The sequence below is a fragment of the Tachypleus tridentatus genome, chromosome 1, assembly GCF_004210375.1.
Source record: "Tachypleus tridentatus isolate NWPU-2018 chromosome 1, ASM421037v1, whole genome shotgun sequence".
NCBI classification, from domain to species: domain Eukaryota; kingdom Metazoa; phylum Arthropoda; class Merostomata; order Xiphosura; family Limulidae; genus Tachypleus; species Tachypleus tridentatus.
The window spans coordinates 7,658,565-7,679,644 of NC_134825.1; the positions used below are offsets into that span (position 1 = coordinate 7,658,565).

Below are 21,080 nucleotides of genomic sequence, written 5' to 3' on the forward strand. Positions count from 1 at the left end.
GGCAAGGACCAAACGTGAACACGCCCAATATAAAATTAGAAGTGCAGTACATCAGACGCACAATTTGCACTAGTTTGCCGTCGTGAAAGTAATATGATGCCGACAAAAACATTTTACTTCTGAGAATGTATATGACCACCCTTTCAGACACAAAATATTCATACATTCTTACTCAATTATACATTCCAGTCATAAAAATGTGTACAGATTAAGGATTTAGATATTTCAAATAAGGGAGTACATCCTGTACTTAACTGCATTGAAGAAGAAAAGAAACATACATAAACTCAGATTACTAGAACTTATCAGAAAAGATACCTTCCGCAAGTCGTAGTCTACATATGGAAAACGAAGTACTGCATTTAGTAGCAAATGATAATACTTAAACAAAATGTCAGAGTAAAAAAAAAAAAATCCATGTAAGTGAACCAAACAACAGCAAGCTATGTATTTTCTATCGAGAAAATCTTTTCCAAGTTGGTGAAACATAATTATAATTAGTTATGCTCGTTAGGAGATATTAATATTAAGCCTATTGTGTTATATTATATTGTTACCACTTCTAATTTATCTAGTCCCTTAGGGAGTTTTAAGAAGTAGAAGAGTATATAATAATAGTATTCCAACTAGCCAGCGTGATGACTTATTTCTTTCTTTATTATTCTCTGGAGCTAACACTTGTCCTACATTTATTACTCTGATACTGCACATTATGCAAAAATGTATACAGCAGTGTTCGCCAATAGTAAGTGAAGTGCGTTTGTTTGTTTGTTTTGAATTTCGCGCAAAGCTATTCGAGGGCTATCTGCGCTAGCCGTCCCTAATTGAGCAGTGTAAGACTAGAGGGAAGGCAGCTAGTCATCACCGCCTACCGCTAACTCTTGGGCTACTCTTTTACCAACGAATAGTGGGACTGACCGTCACATTATAACGTCTCCACGGCTGAAAAGACGGACATGTTTGGTGCAACAGGAATGCGAACCCGCGACCCTCGGATTGCGAGTCGCACGCCTTAACTTACCTGGTCATTATATTGAGTACAGTCTCGTTATTTCATTCACATAAATTCAGTCAAAGCTGAAGAATTCGTAGTTACTTGAAATAATGAATATTTTGTCAAATATATCGTTAGACAGTAGATCTGTTACTAGCAGGATAAATTCTACGTGAGTATAACACAGTTAGATAGAAATGAAAATATTTTTGCCCATAATTACAGGGTATTTAATGTCAGTTTTCTGTTTTCTGCTAACTTATATGCTTATTACTCGTACTCTTGTGTTTAAGTTTATAAAAGCTTCGTGTTGTAGGAAATGATATTTTCTACAACTCAAAAATTTATCCTTTGCAGAAAGATAACAGTATGGGAGGGCTGTCATTTCTAGAAGGATTCCTATCCTGACCATTGAACTTTCACCAATACTATTATGACTTCCATCTCGTTGCAATTGATGATCGGGAAATACAGTCGTTGATGTTTGATGTATCTAGAGAAGCTCCCATGATGATTTACATCAGTGCAAAGGAAGGATGAATGACTGTAGATCATCACAATGATGTAACATCTGATGAGACTGAAACCATGTGAGACAGTCTAAGTAGGACTCCCAGACCTATCCCGACCAAAGTTTCCCAACTGTAGCTCTGATAAAAGCTGCTTGATAATGTTGAGGAGAGGATGCTATTTCACAAAGAGGTGAGATTCCTTCTAAAAACAAAGAAAAAGAGAAGCAAAACAGTCACTTTGGTATCTAAGTATTGGGTCACTTTTGGGTGAACTGTCTATACATGGCAGACAAGCGAGGTGGACAAAACAATTAGTTTTGCCCAATAGCAACTTGGGTAAGGAGAGCCAATAACAGGTGCTGAACAATGAAACTACATTTATGAAAAAACTAACATCCCTATAGTAAAACCTGGAGAGTAATTCAAGCTGCTGCAATGAAAAACTTGTATCAAAATATTCAGTGGCCAATCTAGCTTTCTGATGTCTTGTGATGTACCTGGGCAGTTCCCTGGTTGTTGGAGAAGTGTACGGAATACTGATAGATTTTACTGTGTATCAGACATTCCATGTGAAACCACCTCTCACATCAGTTGATATAATCTACATTCTTGTAATCGAGGATGAACTAGGTATGAATGGGCATGTGACTCTCTGAGACTAGATTGAGGAAGAGTTGCTTGTAGAATGAAGGTGATAATGGTATCTTTGAAACAAATATATTGTGGAGCTTATCAGTCAGTTTTGTCTGTGCAACTGGCAAGCAAGTGTCCTATGAAAGAGTTATTTGATGCCAACAAGGCCAAATCCAGGAACAACGAACTAGAGGACTGTATTTGTGTAAGAGGAAACCATCATACACTTGTTTACACAAATGGCATTTCAGGGTTTGCTGTGAAAAAAATCAAGTGCATCAGTAATGTGTAAATCCTACTGAAACTCAGTCAAACAGCCAATGATGATCTTGAATCAGTATGGTGGATCAAAATCAATCATAAAACTGCTAGAACATTGTAAATGTAAAAACGGCTGGTATGGGTAGTGAAAGCAGTATGAAAGGGTTACAGACCAATAGCTTTCTTTCTTTGTGAACCTGACAATGACCGAAGAAGGTCAAAACATTGTTCGCTCCTCTACATAGTGATTTCTCTACCCATACCAGCCGTTTTCACATATATAATTTTCTATACAAGTGGGTTTTCTTGTCATCACGGATAATACTGCTAGGTTGATCGTTTGGTCGAGAAACAAATAACTCAAAGCAAGTATCATTTATATTTCAGAAATTACTGAGTGGTACTGTAAAGTGCAATGTTTGCACTAGATTGTAAGAGTAACACTCATTCATGCAGATTGTGTGTTGTTCATAAGATGAAATGGACTGAAAGGACTTTGCAATTCTTACTTTCCAAGCTATTGAATAGTTTCACTATAAATGACATCCATAGAATATTGGATGATATTTATTTAATTAACATAGTTTAGGACAGTTGTTTCCAGTCATCAATAGTTTTCACAACTGAAGAAAGGGTTGAAAGGGCTTTGCAACATTTTCTTTACAAGCTACTGAAAGATTTTTTATGACAAAATGTCATCAAATGTTTCACAAGAATCACTCATCCAATATAATTGAGTGGTAGAAGCACTATAGGGCATACTGTGTGTGTCTGTATTACCTTTTCATCAAACATCTGAAGATTATATACAACTTCTTTACATGAAGTGAAGGAGCTGAGTTTCTGATGAGTGTATATTGATATATATTGTAGTAAGAACATATACTTTAATTATAAACCTTAAGAATTTTAGCTGAAATGTTTTATCTGATTTCCATTGGTGATTATTTAATATTTAAAGCTTTAGAAGAAAACCATGTAGAGTTTGGTGGTTCACAGATTGCAGCACATTTGAACAACCATTATTGAATTTTAGACTACACGGTGTAACTAGGGAAAGTTACTAAAGACATTTGTATGGAAGCTGCAGGCAATTTTTAAATAATAGCTGTTAGTGCACATGACATGGTGTGATGATGATATATGTTAAAGTATGTGTATAAATAAACATATAGTTGTGGCATATACAAAACATTAAATATAGTCATTCATGAGTTTTGTACAGCCCAACTTGACACATTAGACAAAGAACATGACCATTAAGTAACACATAAATGAAACATTACTTGTTTCATGAACATTAAGAGAATGCTTCAGTTTTGAAATTCAAATATTTAGCAGGTAGTGCATGTTTATGGAAAAATAAGATCCCTCAAAAGGCTCACATTTTCTGTAAGGAAATACAATTTTGGCTGTGTTTTTAAGAATAGGACAAGATGTTTATTTTGGATTTCAATAAAATTTTAATGAATGGGTAAAATTACAAAAAATAAATGAAATCTACAAATGTAACTCATACATTATAACAACATAAACTTGGTGTACTGAGTGTTTTATTTGGTTGTAATTGCACATTTTCAATCATTTTGCAATTGGGTATTATTTACATCATGGCCAAATAGAAATGGAAGATATATTTATGGGTTAAAGAGTAAACTTTATTGACCATTGTTACTGTAAGGGAAACAAGGGGCAGCATAGCAATAGGTTACGGTTAAGTGGATCCCAAGTAAAGTCTGGGGAATGATAAGTTCTGATGTGCTAGGAATACATTTTCAATGAACAAACAGGCTGTGTTACTTTATTGTAATCAATGTTCTTCGAAAGAGAAATTTTGTAATTATTAACTGTCTATTATATTATATGGAAGTGAATTTATGTTGTATAAAAAGTACTATCGTATTGTTATTTATGGTAAAGAGCATTATTACATGAATTTATTCATTGCCATGAATCACTGTTGAAGAGTATTTGTACAACTGTAATCATATAATGAGTTTCTTTGATGATTTTTACTAAATACTTACATCTCTGCTCAAAAGATTTTTTTATCATGTACGGAATTTCTTTATTAAAAGTTTGTAATGTCTGTTTTATATATAAGTGTTTAAACAGAGATGAGAGAATTACTGTCCTCCTTGAATAATGTACATGTACAGACCTACTGATTTTATTAAAGTTAAAATCAATGTTGGCTTGAGAACAAATATGAAGTAAAAGTGTGGTATATAAACATACCCAGAATTTCTCTTCCTTTATTCTGATAAACTCATTTGCAAAACTCTAATTATTCCAGTTTGTAAAATTTACAATACCAGGTGATCAATGAAGTGATTAAGTTGATTCTGTTCTATTTCTTTGAAAGTAGCATCTAGTCTTCCCATGGGATGTTTGGCTATGAAGCTGCATCAGGTAGGTAGTAGTGTCCTTTAATGGAAGGTGAGGTGATATCTTGTGGTTACAGTCTCCCTTATCATTTGGAAATAACTAATGCATATGGTGTCAGTTGCTTTGGTAAGTTTGACTCTCCCAATGTAACCAAGTAATATGTGATTTAGTCAATTTGGAATGACTCTCTCACTTTGGAATAGTCAGCTGGATCATTTTGTCACTCCAGTAAAGGTAACTGTCCAGCATCCAACAAAAGTAAACATGCTATGTTTGTTTGCCAGTTTAAATAAAAAACTGTATCCCGTTGTTTCTCTTAGTACAGATGCAATTAGTTTAAGAGAATATAGCTTTACTTTGGAATTTAGCTCACCAAATCTACTTTTATACAGTGGACCTATATAATTTATTTTTTGGGGTTAAACGGTTTACCTGGAAAAATGCATAACCATTAAATAAATTTTCTCTCTTGAATAATTAAATATCTTGCTAAGAAAAATGGTCATTATCATTAAATAGTTTTGTCTTTTTCTACGAAGTAAATAAGTAGCTTTAGTAAGTATTGCTAAAAAGTGTAACTTTCTCCATTAAATAACTTGTTACTTTTTATAAGTTCAAATTTTGTTATAAATTTTGATTGTTACCATTAAATAATATTTACCTCCATTTCTCACAAATAAAATGTCTTTAAAAATGGGAATGTTACCATTAAATGGAAAAGCATAGCAACATATCATGTAGTTTTTACCTCCTTATTTTAATATACATATCAGTATGATGAGTGTGTATAGTTTTCAAAGAACACATGTTCAGGAAACTGGTTATCTTTCTTTTTATTTCTGTCTGTTTGTCATTCTATGAATATAAAACCTGTTCTTTCCATACGCCATACGTGTTATGGCTTTAATGCTGCACACTGTGAAATAACATAAAAATCTATATCTTCTATTAGTAGATCAGATGATATTTTGAAGTAATATTATTAGTGAATAAGGATGCCACATGCAAGTGTTTCTAGGTAACTAATATGATGTTACATGCCAAGGAAGTAACATTATATTTAAACAGTCTGGTTCAAACAACTACACTCATACGGTTTGTATTTGCAGTATCAATAACTATTATTCATTAAATTTGATCTGGTGTCTAGTATCTTTATTACTTTCTTAAGAACTCAAATTATTTAAAAAAAATTAGAACTACAGTGTAATAACTGTCATGCCAAATTTCCATTTATTTAGCAGACCAAGCCTTTCACTTTCAGGAGAGTCAGAAAAAATTTGTTATTGCATAGCATAGCTAAAATTACTTATGAACAAGAGGAGCTGTCAGTTGCTGAAGGAAAATGGTTGTTTAAAAGGTTTTTGAGGTGTAGGAGAAGTCCTCTCTTTCCTCTTCCAATTCTATGGAGATCAATGACTTCCACCTCATTGCAGCCATGACTCTGACAGAAATGCCACTGATGACCAGTTTACTCAGAATGGTTATTCATACTCTTACCTTGGGGTCTCCTTTTGGTGTAAAGAAAGACCTGATGACTGTAGTCTTTAGTGGTGATGTGGCATTTGATAAGCTTGAGATGAAGACTTACCTTTACTTTTCAGAGAGTAATGAATTCCAACTCTAGTCTAAGTCACTTGAAGATATCAAAGAAAGACTGCAGGTGTCATTGGTGGACAACATCTGTGAAGAGGTGCTTTGTACTGGAAGATACAAAACTGTAAAGTATATAAATCATGCATCAGTGATGATAAACCTTTCCAAGCCATAAACTATGGTGTTGAGGCAACTATGGATCATGGAGAAACCTGGCTTCATACAGAGTCAACCATTTAGCTGTAAATAGGAACTTTTTTACTTTTTCATCATGGACTAAAATTCAACTCTTTGTATGAGAATTAAAGTTCACATATGTGTCTAAGATGTTGTACCCATGATGTGAAGAACATCTTGACAAGGTGAAGGCTGAGATGTCATATGGGAAGGGTTCTGACCATGACAGTGGCTTCCTGTGAGAAATGAGAAACATATCACTCAATTCATTTTCTAGAATTCAGATAAGTAGGATCTGAACTATTTCCTCAAGTGTTTCACATAGGTAACTGCATTAATAGGTGGTCTCTAAAACAAATTATACTACAGTCCAGACCTACACTTCAACAAACACTTGGACAAGGTGCAACTATGAGACTGTTGGAAAGCATTGCTGAGTTGCACAAAAGAATTGTCCTATTAGAAAATTAAGTAATCTATTATGCCAAAGTAAAGGCTTGAAAGAGGGTATCAGTGAGAGTTTTGCAACCTACTTGAATGACCTGTGTTATTTGCAGAGTAAAGCTTACCCTGAAATGGTTTGTACAGATTGTGAGGATATCCTAGTTGGTAAGTATGTGGATAGGGCTACTTTGTGAAATGATGTAGCACCATCTTGGTGTGAGAGATATCCTCAACATTACTGAAGTAGTTGTTGTGGTATAGAAATAAACTGGATTTAAATGAGACCTAAATCTCTGACTATGTTTAAGTGGCCTCACACACAGATTGAAGGTAGTTGTCAATTATTTCAATTCTAGCAATGGCACTTTTGTGATGAATGAACTCCATAGCTTATCAAGTTGTTTTGTTTGTGCAACAAATGAAGTGATTTTCCACGATAAAGTTATCTAACACCAAGCATAATAGATCCATGAATATCCAGTCTAATAATTCAAAGGAACAGATGACTCAATTTTTGAAGTGTATGCTTGTGGACTTTGTTTATCCAAATGGGAAAGTATTTATTTATTGTATGAAAAATGTAGTAACACATAACGGAACAAAAATCTAAAGACTTTTTGCCAAGTGTGCTCACGTTAGAGAAAAAAAACCCTGCTCTCTAGGAATGTTATGTACACAAGAATATGTGGAGTGATTAAGTCTGTTAAGTGATTAAGGCCATTTGGTTGACAGATGAAGGACTGAAAGTAGCATTTTGTGTTCTCAGAGCTATTGGATGATATTAATGTACATGAATAAAGAATGCACTTTTAGCTTGTATTAGTACAGTATTTATTATGTATATCTGCAAGTTTCACGTGACACACAGCAGTTTAAAGGAAAATCCAATAAAACTAATAGTACTATGTGAAAACGACAAATACATGTTTGTTAATTAATAGATTGCTCATTTTGTGCATGACCTTAAGGTCAGTTCCTGCTTTTCTCAGACTCAACTATTTACATATTATTCATTAATGAGTAATAAATATTGTGCTCATGAGTCAACTAGTGAAATTATGTTCCTAAACATATTTATTCAATGCCTACTAGATTGATCCCAGGAACAATAGACTACATGAGGGTTTGTGAGAATGAAATTCACAGTACTCCTTGTGTATGATTGGTTTATTATGGATGAAGTCAAGTGCACCAGTACCATGTAAAGCACATACAAGAAACAAGCCATTTTTTTCATAAAGAAAGCAGCATTAGGAAGCTGCTACAGTTAGTGGTGGTACCATTTAAGACTTTGACAAATATGTTGTTCCTGCCTTCCCAGCATTTATTTGCTTGTTAAAACAACTTAAAATGTCTCTATTGGAAAAAGTACAGACATGAGATTACTGAGGATTGATAACAGAAGTGAAGCATTGTGGTGTGTCACATATTACCATTTGTCACTAGAATGGAGAAGATAGATTTGGGAAAATTCATACAACTCACTTGATCCCTCTTGTGTGGTCCCAACTGTCCATGTCTCTGGTTTTGTAACAGTTTTGGACTTATATTCCTGACACACCCAAAACACCTTGATCCTTTAGATGGCAGAATGGATGCATTAGTTTACCTCAGCATTATTTCCAATCAAGTGCATCCTGATAGGCATAGCTATCTCGAAGACAATAATGAATATGCCAACCATGCTGAAGGTGTGCATGCATGATGGAGAATTCAGTCATCTTCCATAGTCACCACAATCCCTGGATCTAAATCCAATTGAAAAATTGTGGAATTAACTTGAAAGGCACATTCCCCATTACTGGCTTCTGCCTACCCTGACACATCACGTACATACACCATTAATGACTGGATTGGGTAAAATCTGTCAAGACACTTTCCAGAACTACATGGAAGGTATGCAAAGTTGTCTCCTGGTCTTAGGGCAAAAGATGACTAAATCCAGTATAGAGTAATTTGTAGTTCAGAAGATTTTTCAATAGATTTCATGTTTTTATTTTTTAAATATCAATTAGAATAAACGTTTACAAGTCTAGATATTATTTGTAAAACCATTAAGATAATCATGATGGTGTCAACTAAATTATAGATAAAACAGTAGGTTAATTAATCAAGTGAATAATGAAAATATTACAGGTTTTTATTCTGAGTTATAATCAAGAAATGAATTATGGAAGTATAAATAATATATGTTTTGTTTTGTTGTTGATTATAAACGTACATTGTTCTAAAACTTTTATAAATGAATCAACTGTCTTTTTGTTATAAATTGTTTGTTCAGACACAGGGAGAAGTTGAATGTACATCACACACTTGAATAACCCATGTTGTTTTCTAACACAAATTAATTGTTTGTTCAGACACAGGGAGAAGTTGAATGTACATCACACACTTGAATTACCCATGTTGTTTTGTTATAAATTGTTTGTTCAGACACAGGGAGAAGTTGAATGTACATCACACACTTGAATTACCCATGTTGTTTTCTAACACAAATTGTTTGTTCAGACACAGGGAGAAGTTGAATGTACATCACACACTTGAATTACCCATGTTGTTTTGTAACACAAATTGTTTGTTCAGACACAGGGAGAAGTTGAATGTACATCACACACTTGAATTACCCATGTTGTTTTCTAACACAAATTCTGTGGAACTAAATTGAATGTTTTAAGTTTTAGATTCTCCTACCAAGAGAAACTAGTCATTTAAAAGTACAATTCACAACATATTAACAGCATAAACACTTAAGCTGATACCATCTGTCCTTACATGAACCAGTGTCTACTGTGATATTGTCTATGTTATTTAATGTTACTATATCATGCTATGCAAGTCTGAAACTTTTCTTTGTGAAGGGGAAGAAAAACAAAACAGATTTATGAATTCTATAATTCTGAAATATGGATGGCACAGAACATACTCTCTAAAACATATTAAAACATATATTAACAGGCCATTTTATTAGAACTCAATCATATTGACCAAAACATATTTCAAAAATTGTCATATGGCACCTGGCTACCATTCTATGAACTACTCATCTCTCTATAAACAGAAAGGCAAACTAAATTAGAAATGTTAGAGTGGAACTTAGAGACAGTAAGCAATAGGAAATTTGTGATGTGGTATAATTTACTGCATTTTACCCTTCCTGTACAATCAGGGGTGTAGATTTTTTACACCCAATGGGGAGGATGATTTTTGCAACCACTTATGTGGACTGTTCAATTTGCAAATTGGTAATCTCTGATTACGTGACCTGAAAGCTGTAAATATGCAGTCACAGAGTAATCTTGTTGGCACAATACTTCAAGATTTCCATGTAGGTTTGTATAAGTGAGGTGTTGTGAACAGTTTTCAAAATGTTAATAGAATAAAGACAAATGTGTCACAAATTAACTGTCACATGAATTTATTCCTGCACACTGCACAGTATAAAAGATGGCCATTATACTTGACAAGGTTACTAATAACTTTCATTGCATGAATTACGTTTTCAAATATTAATAAAATTAGTAATTACCCTTGATAAGTTTACATCTACTGAAAAACTGTTCATGTTGTTTGATAAAAATAATTAAAATGTCTTTGGAACTCTTGAGAATTACACATCAATACAATGTAGCACATAATTATTCATACTTTTCATTGAAGTAATAATCATTTAGTACTCTAGTCGACATGTTCCCAAACGTAGACCTCCTGTGTGATGATCTGTTTATGAATTCTTTCATAAGCTCTTCTATATTTATCTTGTCAACCTCATCTTTGTGAGTGTGACAAACTGCCACATAGTTGAGGTGGCACTGAGATATAGTTGATCTTAACCATGTCTTCAACCGTCTTAATGCAGAAAAGCTGCATTGACGTTCGCAACTGGATACTGGACATACAAGCAAAATTTTCATAAGAAGAAACACCAGCAGATGTTTAGCTTGTTTCATGCATTTTACAGTAAGCATTCTTCACACCTTTCAGAGATACTGCTTTTGTTGTTCTTTGAACATAGGCAACTGAAACTCGAGCCATTGTGCAGAGATTTCTGGATAGAAGTTTATAACCGAGTTGTCAATCATGCCAGATGTGATCATGTTCTCAAGTACCAGATATTGCCTCAAATCATTGTTGTCTGCATTGAATTTAGTGGTCAGATGTTCTATGACTGTGTCTATAAACTCAAAATATTGGCTTCTGTAGTAATCTCTAGCTGTTGCAGAATGGTGTGCTGAGCCATCACCTGTGATCCTTCTGGGAGGTCTGTGAATGCATGGTAGTTGGTAGTTCAATAGGGAAGTTACTTTTTTCTCAGCTTCATCAAATATCTTGTTGTAATTTTCCTCTGTTTGCAATACTCGCAATTGCTCAATTGTCATTGCAGATGCTTCAATCATGCCAGATACTGTCACTGATTTTGCTTGGAATGCACGGTTAAGTTTCTCTAATGCAGCTAATGGATGCTGAGCCATCAACAATCCTAAAACTGTCTTTCCATTGTCAAATCTGTCCACCATACCTCATGCTTTTACTGCTACATCAGATTTTTCATTTGCTAATTCAGACAAAGAATCAACAATGTCACTGTAGTGATCATTAGCACATGTAATTGCAGATAGGCGGCACAACCAGCATGTTGGACACAGTGGGCGGATGTATTTAACTGGACCATTGAGGCTGTCTGACGATACAATATTTGCAAAGATTGTTTTGTATTTGCCTGACCTCTGAAGCAAGACACCAAGTTCATGTACCCACTGGATAGAATCTCGAACACATTCACAAGCTTCAACTGCATGTTGCATTATTAAATTAGCCTTGTGTGCTCCGCAGTGAAAAAACAAAGCTCACGGTTGCTTCTTTTATTTTTGCCTGGGATCCACTATACGCACCACTCATGTTAGTGGCTCCATCATAAGTTTGTGCTCTTAATCCTGACACTGGTAAATTAAGTCCAGTCAGTACATCAAGTATAGTCGAGGATATTGTTTCACCAGTTGTATTGGAAACACTGTACAAACCAAGAAATGTCTCATGGATGTCAAGGTTCTCATCTATGTATTGTACATGTATTGCTTCCTGTTTGGCACCTGTAACATCTTGAGTGCCATAAACCATTAATGCAAAGATTTTACTTTGCTGCACTTCGTGTGCTATGTTCCTCAGTATTTGATGGCTGAACATCTCCATTATATCATCCTGAGCTTGGGGTGATGTGAATGTGGTTTTCTTTGACAAGTAAGCCATCAACTCAGGATCTTCCTCTTCCAGGAGCTTCATTAACTGCAGGAAGTTCCCCTCTGTATCAGTATGCCCACGTAATGCTAAACCTTGATGCAGTAAGAAACGTAAACTTCTGAATAGTTTGGCTAGACTTCTTTTGCATTCTTCCTGCTGCTTCTTTTTTCCATCATGTAGCTGGACAGTCACTGGAGTTACATCAAGTGAACCTTCTGAAGATATAGTGAATCTGTCCTGAGAGGAGGATTGGTGTTTGTTGAATTTCTGTTTTGCCTTTTTCCAGTTGCAAAAACTGGTGGATATGAAGGTATACTCCACTGGCCTCTTCAATTTCCCTGTAAAAAGGTCTCTATTTTTTGCCTTGGCACAATGAAAGCATATGACTTTTTAAGTCTGATTGTCGAAGTGCAGCCATGGGAACTCATCAAACCACTTGCCCTGGAAGTTGATATTTTGCTTTTTGTCGTGGTATTAGTTGTGCATCTGGATGATATGGCTTTCCACACTGTATCTGTGGAGTATCAGATTTTTCATTACTGCACAAACTTGTTTCACAACTCTCTGGTGGTTCATGATGTGCAATAGTTGCACAAGCATTTTCAGACTCGTCCTCTGATAAACATGGTATTTCCTCTGTATGGCAAGTTTCTATTCCTTTGCTTGAGGTTGTTGGATTATCCGCATCTGCATTGTCGCTTGTAGTACCAGTAACTGGCTTGCAGAACTGTCTAACATCGAAAAGTTTCAGACGCTTGCTTGTCATAATTGGAATCTGTTTCCCAGATGACTCAACAGGCTAAAATACAGTCTTTATTGAAAAACTCTAACGTACAACAAACGAAGATAGAACAGAATGGAAGTAGGACTGAACTGTACAATGTATTTAAGTTGAACACGCGAACCTCACAGTGACTACCAAGCCGACTGACCGCCTGGGCATCGCTGGGACAATAATGTGTGCTAGTTACAACACAAGTAATTGCAAGTTTCTTGAAAAATACTTAAACAATCACAAATATATAATATTCCTGTTAAAGCTCATCAAAAGGCAAACACGTTGTGATATAATGTCTATAAGCACGTCTATTAAATAAAAACATCTAAATAAAAACTAGCAATACAATTCGAGTAGAGGCTTCCGGCCGTTGAAATTGCTCCCTTTGTGTTCTAATTATACAAGAAAATACAATATTTTTACTATCTATGACAAGAGAATATATTGTTCTTTTACCATAAAGCACCAGCACTTTATTAGGGTGCAGTGATAATCTGAAATTTCATGGATTAATGAGAGCCACAAACACAGGTCTAATGAGCCCCATTGTAGGGCGCATCTGGATCCGAGCGGCCCGAACCTGTCGTTAACTGTACACTAAACGTACACTATGGTCAGCGGCTTTGGCAGCTAAGGAGAGTAAGGCGTTTGACAACAAAACTGGCTAGATATGCATAAGAACAAATGGCATAGGAAAACCATACAATATATACATAAGATTGATGCAGCTACAAGCTACAAATGGCCTGCCAGATCTAGATCACAGGAGTTTATGCTTGGGAGTAATATTTTTGAATTTCATGCTCTGTTCAATCTGTTGTGATGAAAATTTTACTTAATCTTACACTACGTACAAGACATAGGTAGATTCTGTAATAGTGCTTGCAAGCCTTGCATGTATACTTAGGCCTACTGACTGATACTTATGAACTATCGCTTAGATCAAAAAGCTTAGAAGCACATTAAAGATGTATATATCAGCCACTGAAAAAGCCTACATCTAGGCCTAATTATGTAATTCGATTGGTAAGAACACGAGAATCACAAGAACAAACACACAATTTGTAGGCCTGTGGTGCAATAAGACAATTCAACAGATCATACTGTAGGAGGGATGATTGTATGCACCATACCCTCCACCTAAATTGAAGGGGGTGTATCCCCCATTCCCCCCAGGATCTACGCCCCTGTGTACAATGTAGAAATAATATTATGGATAAATCCTCATAGAGCACTTCTCCCTATTTGATAGTGGGAGTTTCTAGAAGTGTTGTAATAGTTTGGAAACATTATTGTGGTAGTAGTTAGTTACTTTGGTTTCCTATATAAGAATGGATAAAATCTAGTGTACTTAAACACAAATAGTAATCATGACTACCCCATAATGCCTCATTTCTATCCTGAGGAACAAAAAATTCTTCAAGACAATAATTCAACCAACCATGTCTGCATTGTCTGAAATTAATAAGTACAACAGTCCCATTAAGTCACCTTTCTTGGCTAGTGCAATCATCGGACTTCTGATTTAACAGATCTGGGATAAATCTGAAAGATGCATTTACCACCATAATCCTGTTGTAACAGTTGCAGATTCTATGTTTCAATGTATTGGCAACAATTAAACAAGACACCTTCCAGGATCTTGTGGTGTCTTATCTTATGCCAAGTCCATTCTATTATCATTACAAATAGGTATGCAGATCAATATTGGTTGGAAAGTGCTAACAATGATCAGTCAATGTATATTTAAATATATATGTATTAATTCATGAAGAATTTTTTGAAACAGTTGTAAAAAATATAGTACTTCAAAATCATTGTGTAGAAAATGAGAAAAATAAGCAAAATTACTTTCACCTCTGGAAACAATATTTATTTCAGAAGTCAAACATATCTTGGTTATTATACAATTTGTCACATATAACAACACACACATATATCATGAACCACTACAGTGATTCATAATGGAATTGTCCAAGAATTTCACAAAAAGACATGCTTTTGAAACAACACTCAAGACTCTTAAAAATCTTTTGACATTCTTTCAAAATGTTACTGCTTCTGTGGGCAAGAATAATGGTATAGATTTGGCATATCTTGGTTTTCAGAAAGCCTTGGACAAACTACCATAAAAGGCTTGTAAAACAAAACAAACTCTATAAGTGTGGAAGATAACTTACCAAATTGGATAAAAGAGTGCTTGCATGGAAGAAAATGGAGGGTTGTTACATATGGAGTTCAGATAATTGGATTAATGTCACAAGTGGGGTACATCTCATGGTTCAGTCTTAGGACCTTTGCTATTTTTGATTTACATCAATAACACAGATGAAGGAATAGTCAATAAAGTACTTAAATTTTCTGATGATATTAATGTCTTGAGTGTTGCTAGCTGTGAAGAGAATGTTGCTGATTTACAAAAGAATTTGAATCATTAATGAGTTGGGGATGTAAATGACAAATGAGTTTTAATTATAACAAATGCAAGATGTTACATGTGAGTTATCATAGTTTGAATTATAGTTTGGATTGGAATAACTTTATCATTGTCGTATAAGAAAGGGATCATAGTTGTCAGTCTCTAAAGCCATCCAGACAGTGTGGTGCAGTGTTGCTTGTGGCAGGTTAAATAGGATTGAATACAAGTATAAAAAGGTTATAATTTCATTGTGTACATCATAGCTTAGGTCACATTTGGAGTATTGTGTTAAGTCTGGTGCTCATTACCTTAGGAAGGACATTTAATTGTTGGAAAGGGTTCAGAGGAGGGTTACTAGAATGGTGCCTGGAATGAAAATTTTATCATATAAGGAGAGCTTAAGATCTTTGAAATTGTTTTCTTTTGAAAATAGAAGTATTACAAGGGATCTGATTGAGGTGTTTAAGATTTTTAAAGAAAGTTATAAACGTAGATGCATCATCTTTTTTCATACTTAACAGCAAGTGCAGTAAAAGTTGTACAAATATATATTTTGGCAGGGTAGGAGTCATCTTCAGTGAAAAGTTTTATTTTAGAAACAGGGTGGCTGGCCTTTAGAAAGGTTGCCTTCAGATTCTGTGGAGGCAGTAAACTTAAGTGAGTTTAAGAAAAAACTGGATAAATGTGTGAACTATAAGGGCTGGCTTTAAGATTTTTCAAAAAATAGATTTAGGGTAGTTTAGAGGATTTTCCAATTGTTAAACAAAATCCATTTATTTGTTCTTCATATTATTCTTGTTTCATAAGCCTACAGATAAAATGGCTATGAGTATTTTATTAAAGCCTGGGTAAACTCATGGAAAACACCCGTGCCAGTCATCAGACTATTTCTTATGTTGATTCTTGAAAGAGAAAGAGAGACTTTATCAGTTTTTTTCATCACTACTGGCCAAGTTTCTCTTTGAAGCCATTCATGTACCAAAGTCCATGGCAAATATGACTTGGTATACTGCACTAAAATCTAAGCACAGATACTAAACAAACTCCTTCACAGATTGTAGAGCTGTTTTAAGTTGATTTGTGAAAATTGAGATTTTTTCCACACAAAACTAAGTTCTTCTTTGCTACCAATGTAAGTTTTTCAAATCCATTCAAGCATTGCAGAAATGTGGAAGACATTTAAGCATCATCACACTAGTGAGAAATGCTTCATTTTATAAGAGTGAACAATATATATATTTATAACAGTGTTTCCAGCCTTATTATTATCGATTATAGTTTTACACACCACTACAGAAGAAATGGTTAGGAATGTTTTACTAGAACCTGGAGCAGTAATGAGAATGTTATAGGGTAGTTTCAAAGTTAATTCAGGTGTTATCCTGTTTTACTCCTGAAGAATTTCTACAAGCCCTTCGTTTTTTGCCATTTAAAAAAATCTAGTGTTTTACTAATCTGCATTAATTGGAAAATAATTTCTGCAACTTATTGTGCTTTAAGTGGAAACTGCCATGTTAAGGATTCATCATTTCTCAAGTTTGCTCTCGTACTTTGTCTCTGTGTGGCTTTCTGCAACTATTTCAATGAGTTTTCTAACAGTAGATTTCTACATTCTTGTAAGTGAAGAATAATTCTATTAATTTTTGTACTTTGCTGAAATTGTGAGTGCATATTTTAGTGTTATTTTATTACTATTATTCATCATTTTGTTTTACAAGGCTACAGCAAGATAAGCCTTTCATCAAAATCTCACCAAAGTTTTACTCTTTAGTTTCTTCAGTATGCAGGTTTTGGTTAAGCACATGAAACATAAAACAGCTTTAGAATTTTCTTAACTTTAATCAGTTGACTGACTTTCCCTAGGTTGAAATTTATATTTGGGATTCAGCTTTTGTGTTGTCCTTTATTTGATTGCTTTCCAGAAAATATCTGTTAAGGTTTTACTCCAGTCAAAATTACAGCGATTCACAATCTGTTCAGCTTCAGTCCAATCACTGGCCAAACAATAATGTGGTTAACTCTGGGTTATCACAGCTACGAATTCTTAATTAAGAATGTGGTCTTTCCTTCTCTTCTGTAACAAACTCTTCAAAGGGTAAAAGAAGAGATTTAATGGCAGAACCTTCTTATCAAAAGATGAATTTGTTATGAAAAATCTAGTGAACTATTTCTTGTAGATTTAATTTCTTTCTCTTGATTAGACTTAACGTTCAGAGTAAATTTTAAAAATTTATTATTTAGGTCTGTTAATATAATCCTCATCTCTTGAACTAAGGTTCTCAACCACTGTAAGATTTTCATAACGTGTCTGGTCTTCAATTGATTCCCCCACACTATAAGAATGAACCAGCTTAGGCTGTTTAAACTCACCAGATACTGGTAGCTGTATTTTACGTAGTGTGGATGGACTGAGGCTTAGCCTGTGTTGGCTGTTCAAGGAAACCAAAGAACTGATCCCAGAACTGGATACAGAACTTGATTCCAATGTTGCCAGTGAAGCTGGTGAAAATGTACCCGATCCTGTTGTCTCTTTTTGGGTTTGGGGCTGGAACTGTAGCCTGACAGAGAGTCACTGCTACTACTGGTCTGATGTCCTTTGCTACAATCCTGACTGAGTTTTTCTTTATCTTCCATTATACTACAAGACAGAATATTAAATTATTATGATTGAGACACCATAATATTAGTTATATTAAACGTTTTCAATAACTAAAATTTACCATAAACAAAATAATATATATGAGAGAAACTTCCAGGACAACAATCAACGTACAATTAACTTGTAAGCAGGAACTCTGTGTAATTATAAACACTATAAAGGCATGTGTGTGTGTGTGTACAAATGAACTCCTTCTTGAAACACAAATGAACATAAGTTCCATGAGTCAACAGGTTAATAACAAAATCAATATCCACAGGGCAATCAAATGTATCGACTGGCCAGGATTCAGTGCAGTGGGAATGGGCAAATACATGTCATTCTATTTATAGGTCACAATAAACAATATTTTGAATAATTCATATTTTGTTTTGTGTTGAAGCAGTTAAATAATCTTCAAACGGTTTTGTCTATTCATACCTATATACTCCCATTCAGTTTGATACAGTGCTTAAACTGTAGGATACAAATGATGGTACATTTACTTTATATTAAATAACAAAAAGGAAAATACTTATTGAGAAGGTTCTGACATACATGCAAATGTAAATGAAGTAAAGCATATAAAGTTATTATTTTTAAAACTTGAATGAATATTTATTTGAACATAACTTGCTCATCATCAAGTGTTTGTCATAATTTTTAAGTGTATAATATATATTTATGGAAAGTTAAAAAGATGCATCATATTAAGACAACACTCATCACATTTAAAACATGCCGGAGTGAACTAGACTCAGGTTTCAAACTCTTGATTCATGGAATTTATCACCCCTAAATAAGTTATTCTGTATGAAATGTATTAAACCTGAATATGACGTTAAAGTGAACCTAAGTTGTTTCTTTCATTTCAAGTATGACTTAAGTTCAAAAATCAGCTATATTTAATATTATGAAAATTCTTACTTTAGGTTTAGGAAAACACATTTGTCTGGGATGAGGTCTTCTCTTCCATTCAAGCTCCCTTTCCACCACTTGTTAGAGTAAAGTTGTGTTGTGTCATCTTTGTTGAAAGAGAGTTCATGCTCATTCTGGTCACAGAATGAAGTTTGTGCCACACCCTCCAAAACTTCATATTCTACACAAGAGAAAAATTCAACTTCTTAACAATTACTGAAAAATATCAATGGTTTAACACTTCAACACCAATTAATGTTATTGGAGTTCAATAATTTTGTTTTTCTCTAGTATTATTCATATTACAAATTTAATGTTTAACACAAACAAATTAACCCTTTCACAATAAGTTAGGGTGTCTGTGTGTGTTTTTCGTATAGCAAAGTCACAAAGGGCTATCTGCTCAGCCCATCGAGGGGAATCGAACCCCTAATTCTAGCATTGTAAATCTGGAGACATACTGCTGTAGTAGCGGGGGGCATAGGTTAGGGTTCAAAAGCCATGTCATCACATTTGTTGATTTGCATTCAAAATTTTATTGAACTACTATTTTATGAAATTATGTCAATAAGTTTGGAATGAAATTGTAAAATATAATTCAAACTTTAATATCATATATGAGTTAATTTCGTAATTTAAAAGTAAATTTTAAAAGATCACATTAAAATATAGATTTTAGTGAGTCATGTGGTATATTAAATTCAACACTTTAGAATTACATGTTTGTGATGTCAAAATACTTAATCTTTAATTTCATACAAATTATGAACTAATATCATTGAGCTAAAATATAATGTAAGGACCTTGTAACTTTTTATTTTATCGAGATATAGCTTATGTACTGATTCAGACACAGTGGCCCCGTTCAACTCTTTCCCATTTTTGAAATGACCCCTTATATACTCTTACTACAATTTATGACATGTGATTAACCAATCAACAGTTTAGAATGTTCTTACAGTGGTTTTCTCAGCCATTTTATTCTTTGAAAAAGCTACCACTTTCTTCTATTTCATATTTTTTAAAATCTAAATAAATCTTAGTTACCAAGCTTAATAAATTATAGTGGAATTCTGTAGTATCAATTTAGGTATTTATGATTTTTTTGGTTATTTAACTGCACACATAAAATATAAAAAAAAAATAAATTTGATATCTTCCACATGCAAAATTTTAAAAGGCTTAGCAATCTATGTACAGCAACAACCGAGTAAAGGGTTGTAGCAAAAGAAATAATAGTTTGCTTTACTTTTTGATTTATTGTTCTATGTTTTAAGAAAAATTATGTTAATAATTTATTTCTAAACAGTAATAATTTATATATATAATGTATAATAATTGAAATGTAACTGTATATTACAAAATACTAGTCCACTACAACGCATCCAAAACAGAGAAGATTAAAGGTCAGTTTTATATTACTGGATATGTAACGAGTGCACGTGCACTACTTAAGTGTAATCTATGTAATGTGAGCTAGGCATGACTGGAAGGTCAATATAATAAAAATTAATAAACATATATATTCATATATATCATTATGAGGCTTAAGGTACTTAGACTAAACGTCTGTATTTTCATGTTATAATATATAATCATTCTAGCATGAAAAAAGCATAATTTATGTTTATTTTCTAATTTTTTTTTATGATGGTTATGATGCTCAAGTGACAGACCCCACACAGAGTATGGAAAATAACGAAATATAGTCTACTGAAAACAAGTGTTTGAAATGTATTTAGGAGGTTTTAGAGAATACGCAAATAATATTAGGGATTTTTGTGAAAAAGAATTGTTTTTTAATCATAATATGAAATCACTTTGTACTCACACTAGTTACAAAAACTATTCTTTTCACAAACAAATCTTTGACAAAAATATTTCATTAAAAATATGATTTTTTATATATAAAAAAACTTGTAATATTTATTAAGTCTACTAACTTTTATGAAGTCTTGCATGTTGAAACAAAAGTTATGGTTCAAATATTTAATGTGTGCAAATGTGTAAATGAACATGTGTATGTTATACTGAGCCCATTGCAAATGGGTTAATTTACTGTGAAGATGCAGAAATGATGCACAGTT

The 21,080-nt window shown here is 33.8% G+C and overlaps 1 protein-coding gene across 3 annotated transcripts in view; it reads right to left on the reverse strand.

Moving 5' to 3' along the window:
- Positions 1–14,865: 14,865 nt before the first annotated feature.
- The window catches only part of LOC143237760 (SLIT-ROBO Rho GTPase-activating protein 3-like), a 95,334-nt gene continuing 89,119 nt past the window's right edge, over positions 14,866–21,080 (reverse strand). For all 3 annotated transcript variants that reach the window (XM_076477518.1, XM_076477357.1, XM_076477430.1), the window contains exons 17-18: positions 19,003–19,174; positions 14,866–18,075 (exon numbers count right to left, since the gene is read on the reverse strand). In XM_076477518.1, the coding sequence (XP_076333633.1) occupies positions 17,871–18,075; positions 19,003–19,174 (377 nt within the window). In that variant the 3' untranslated portion in view covers positions 14,866–17,870. The remainder of the gene's footprint in view (positions 18,076–19,002; positions 19,175–21,080) is intronic.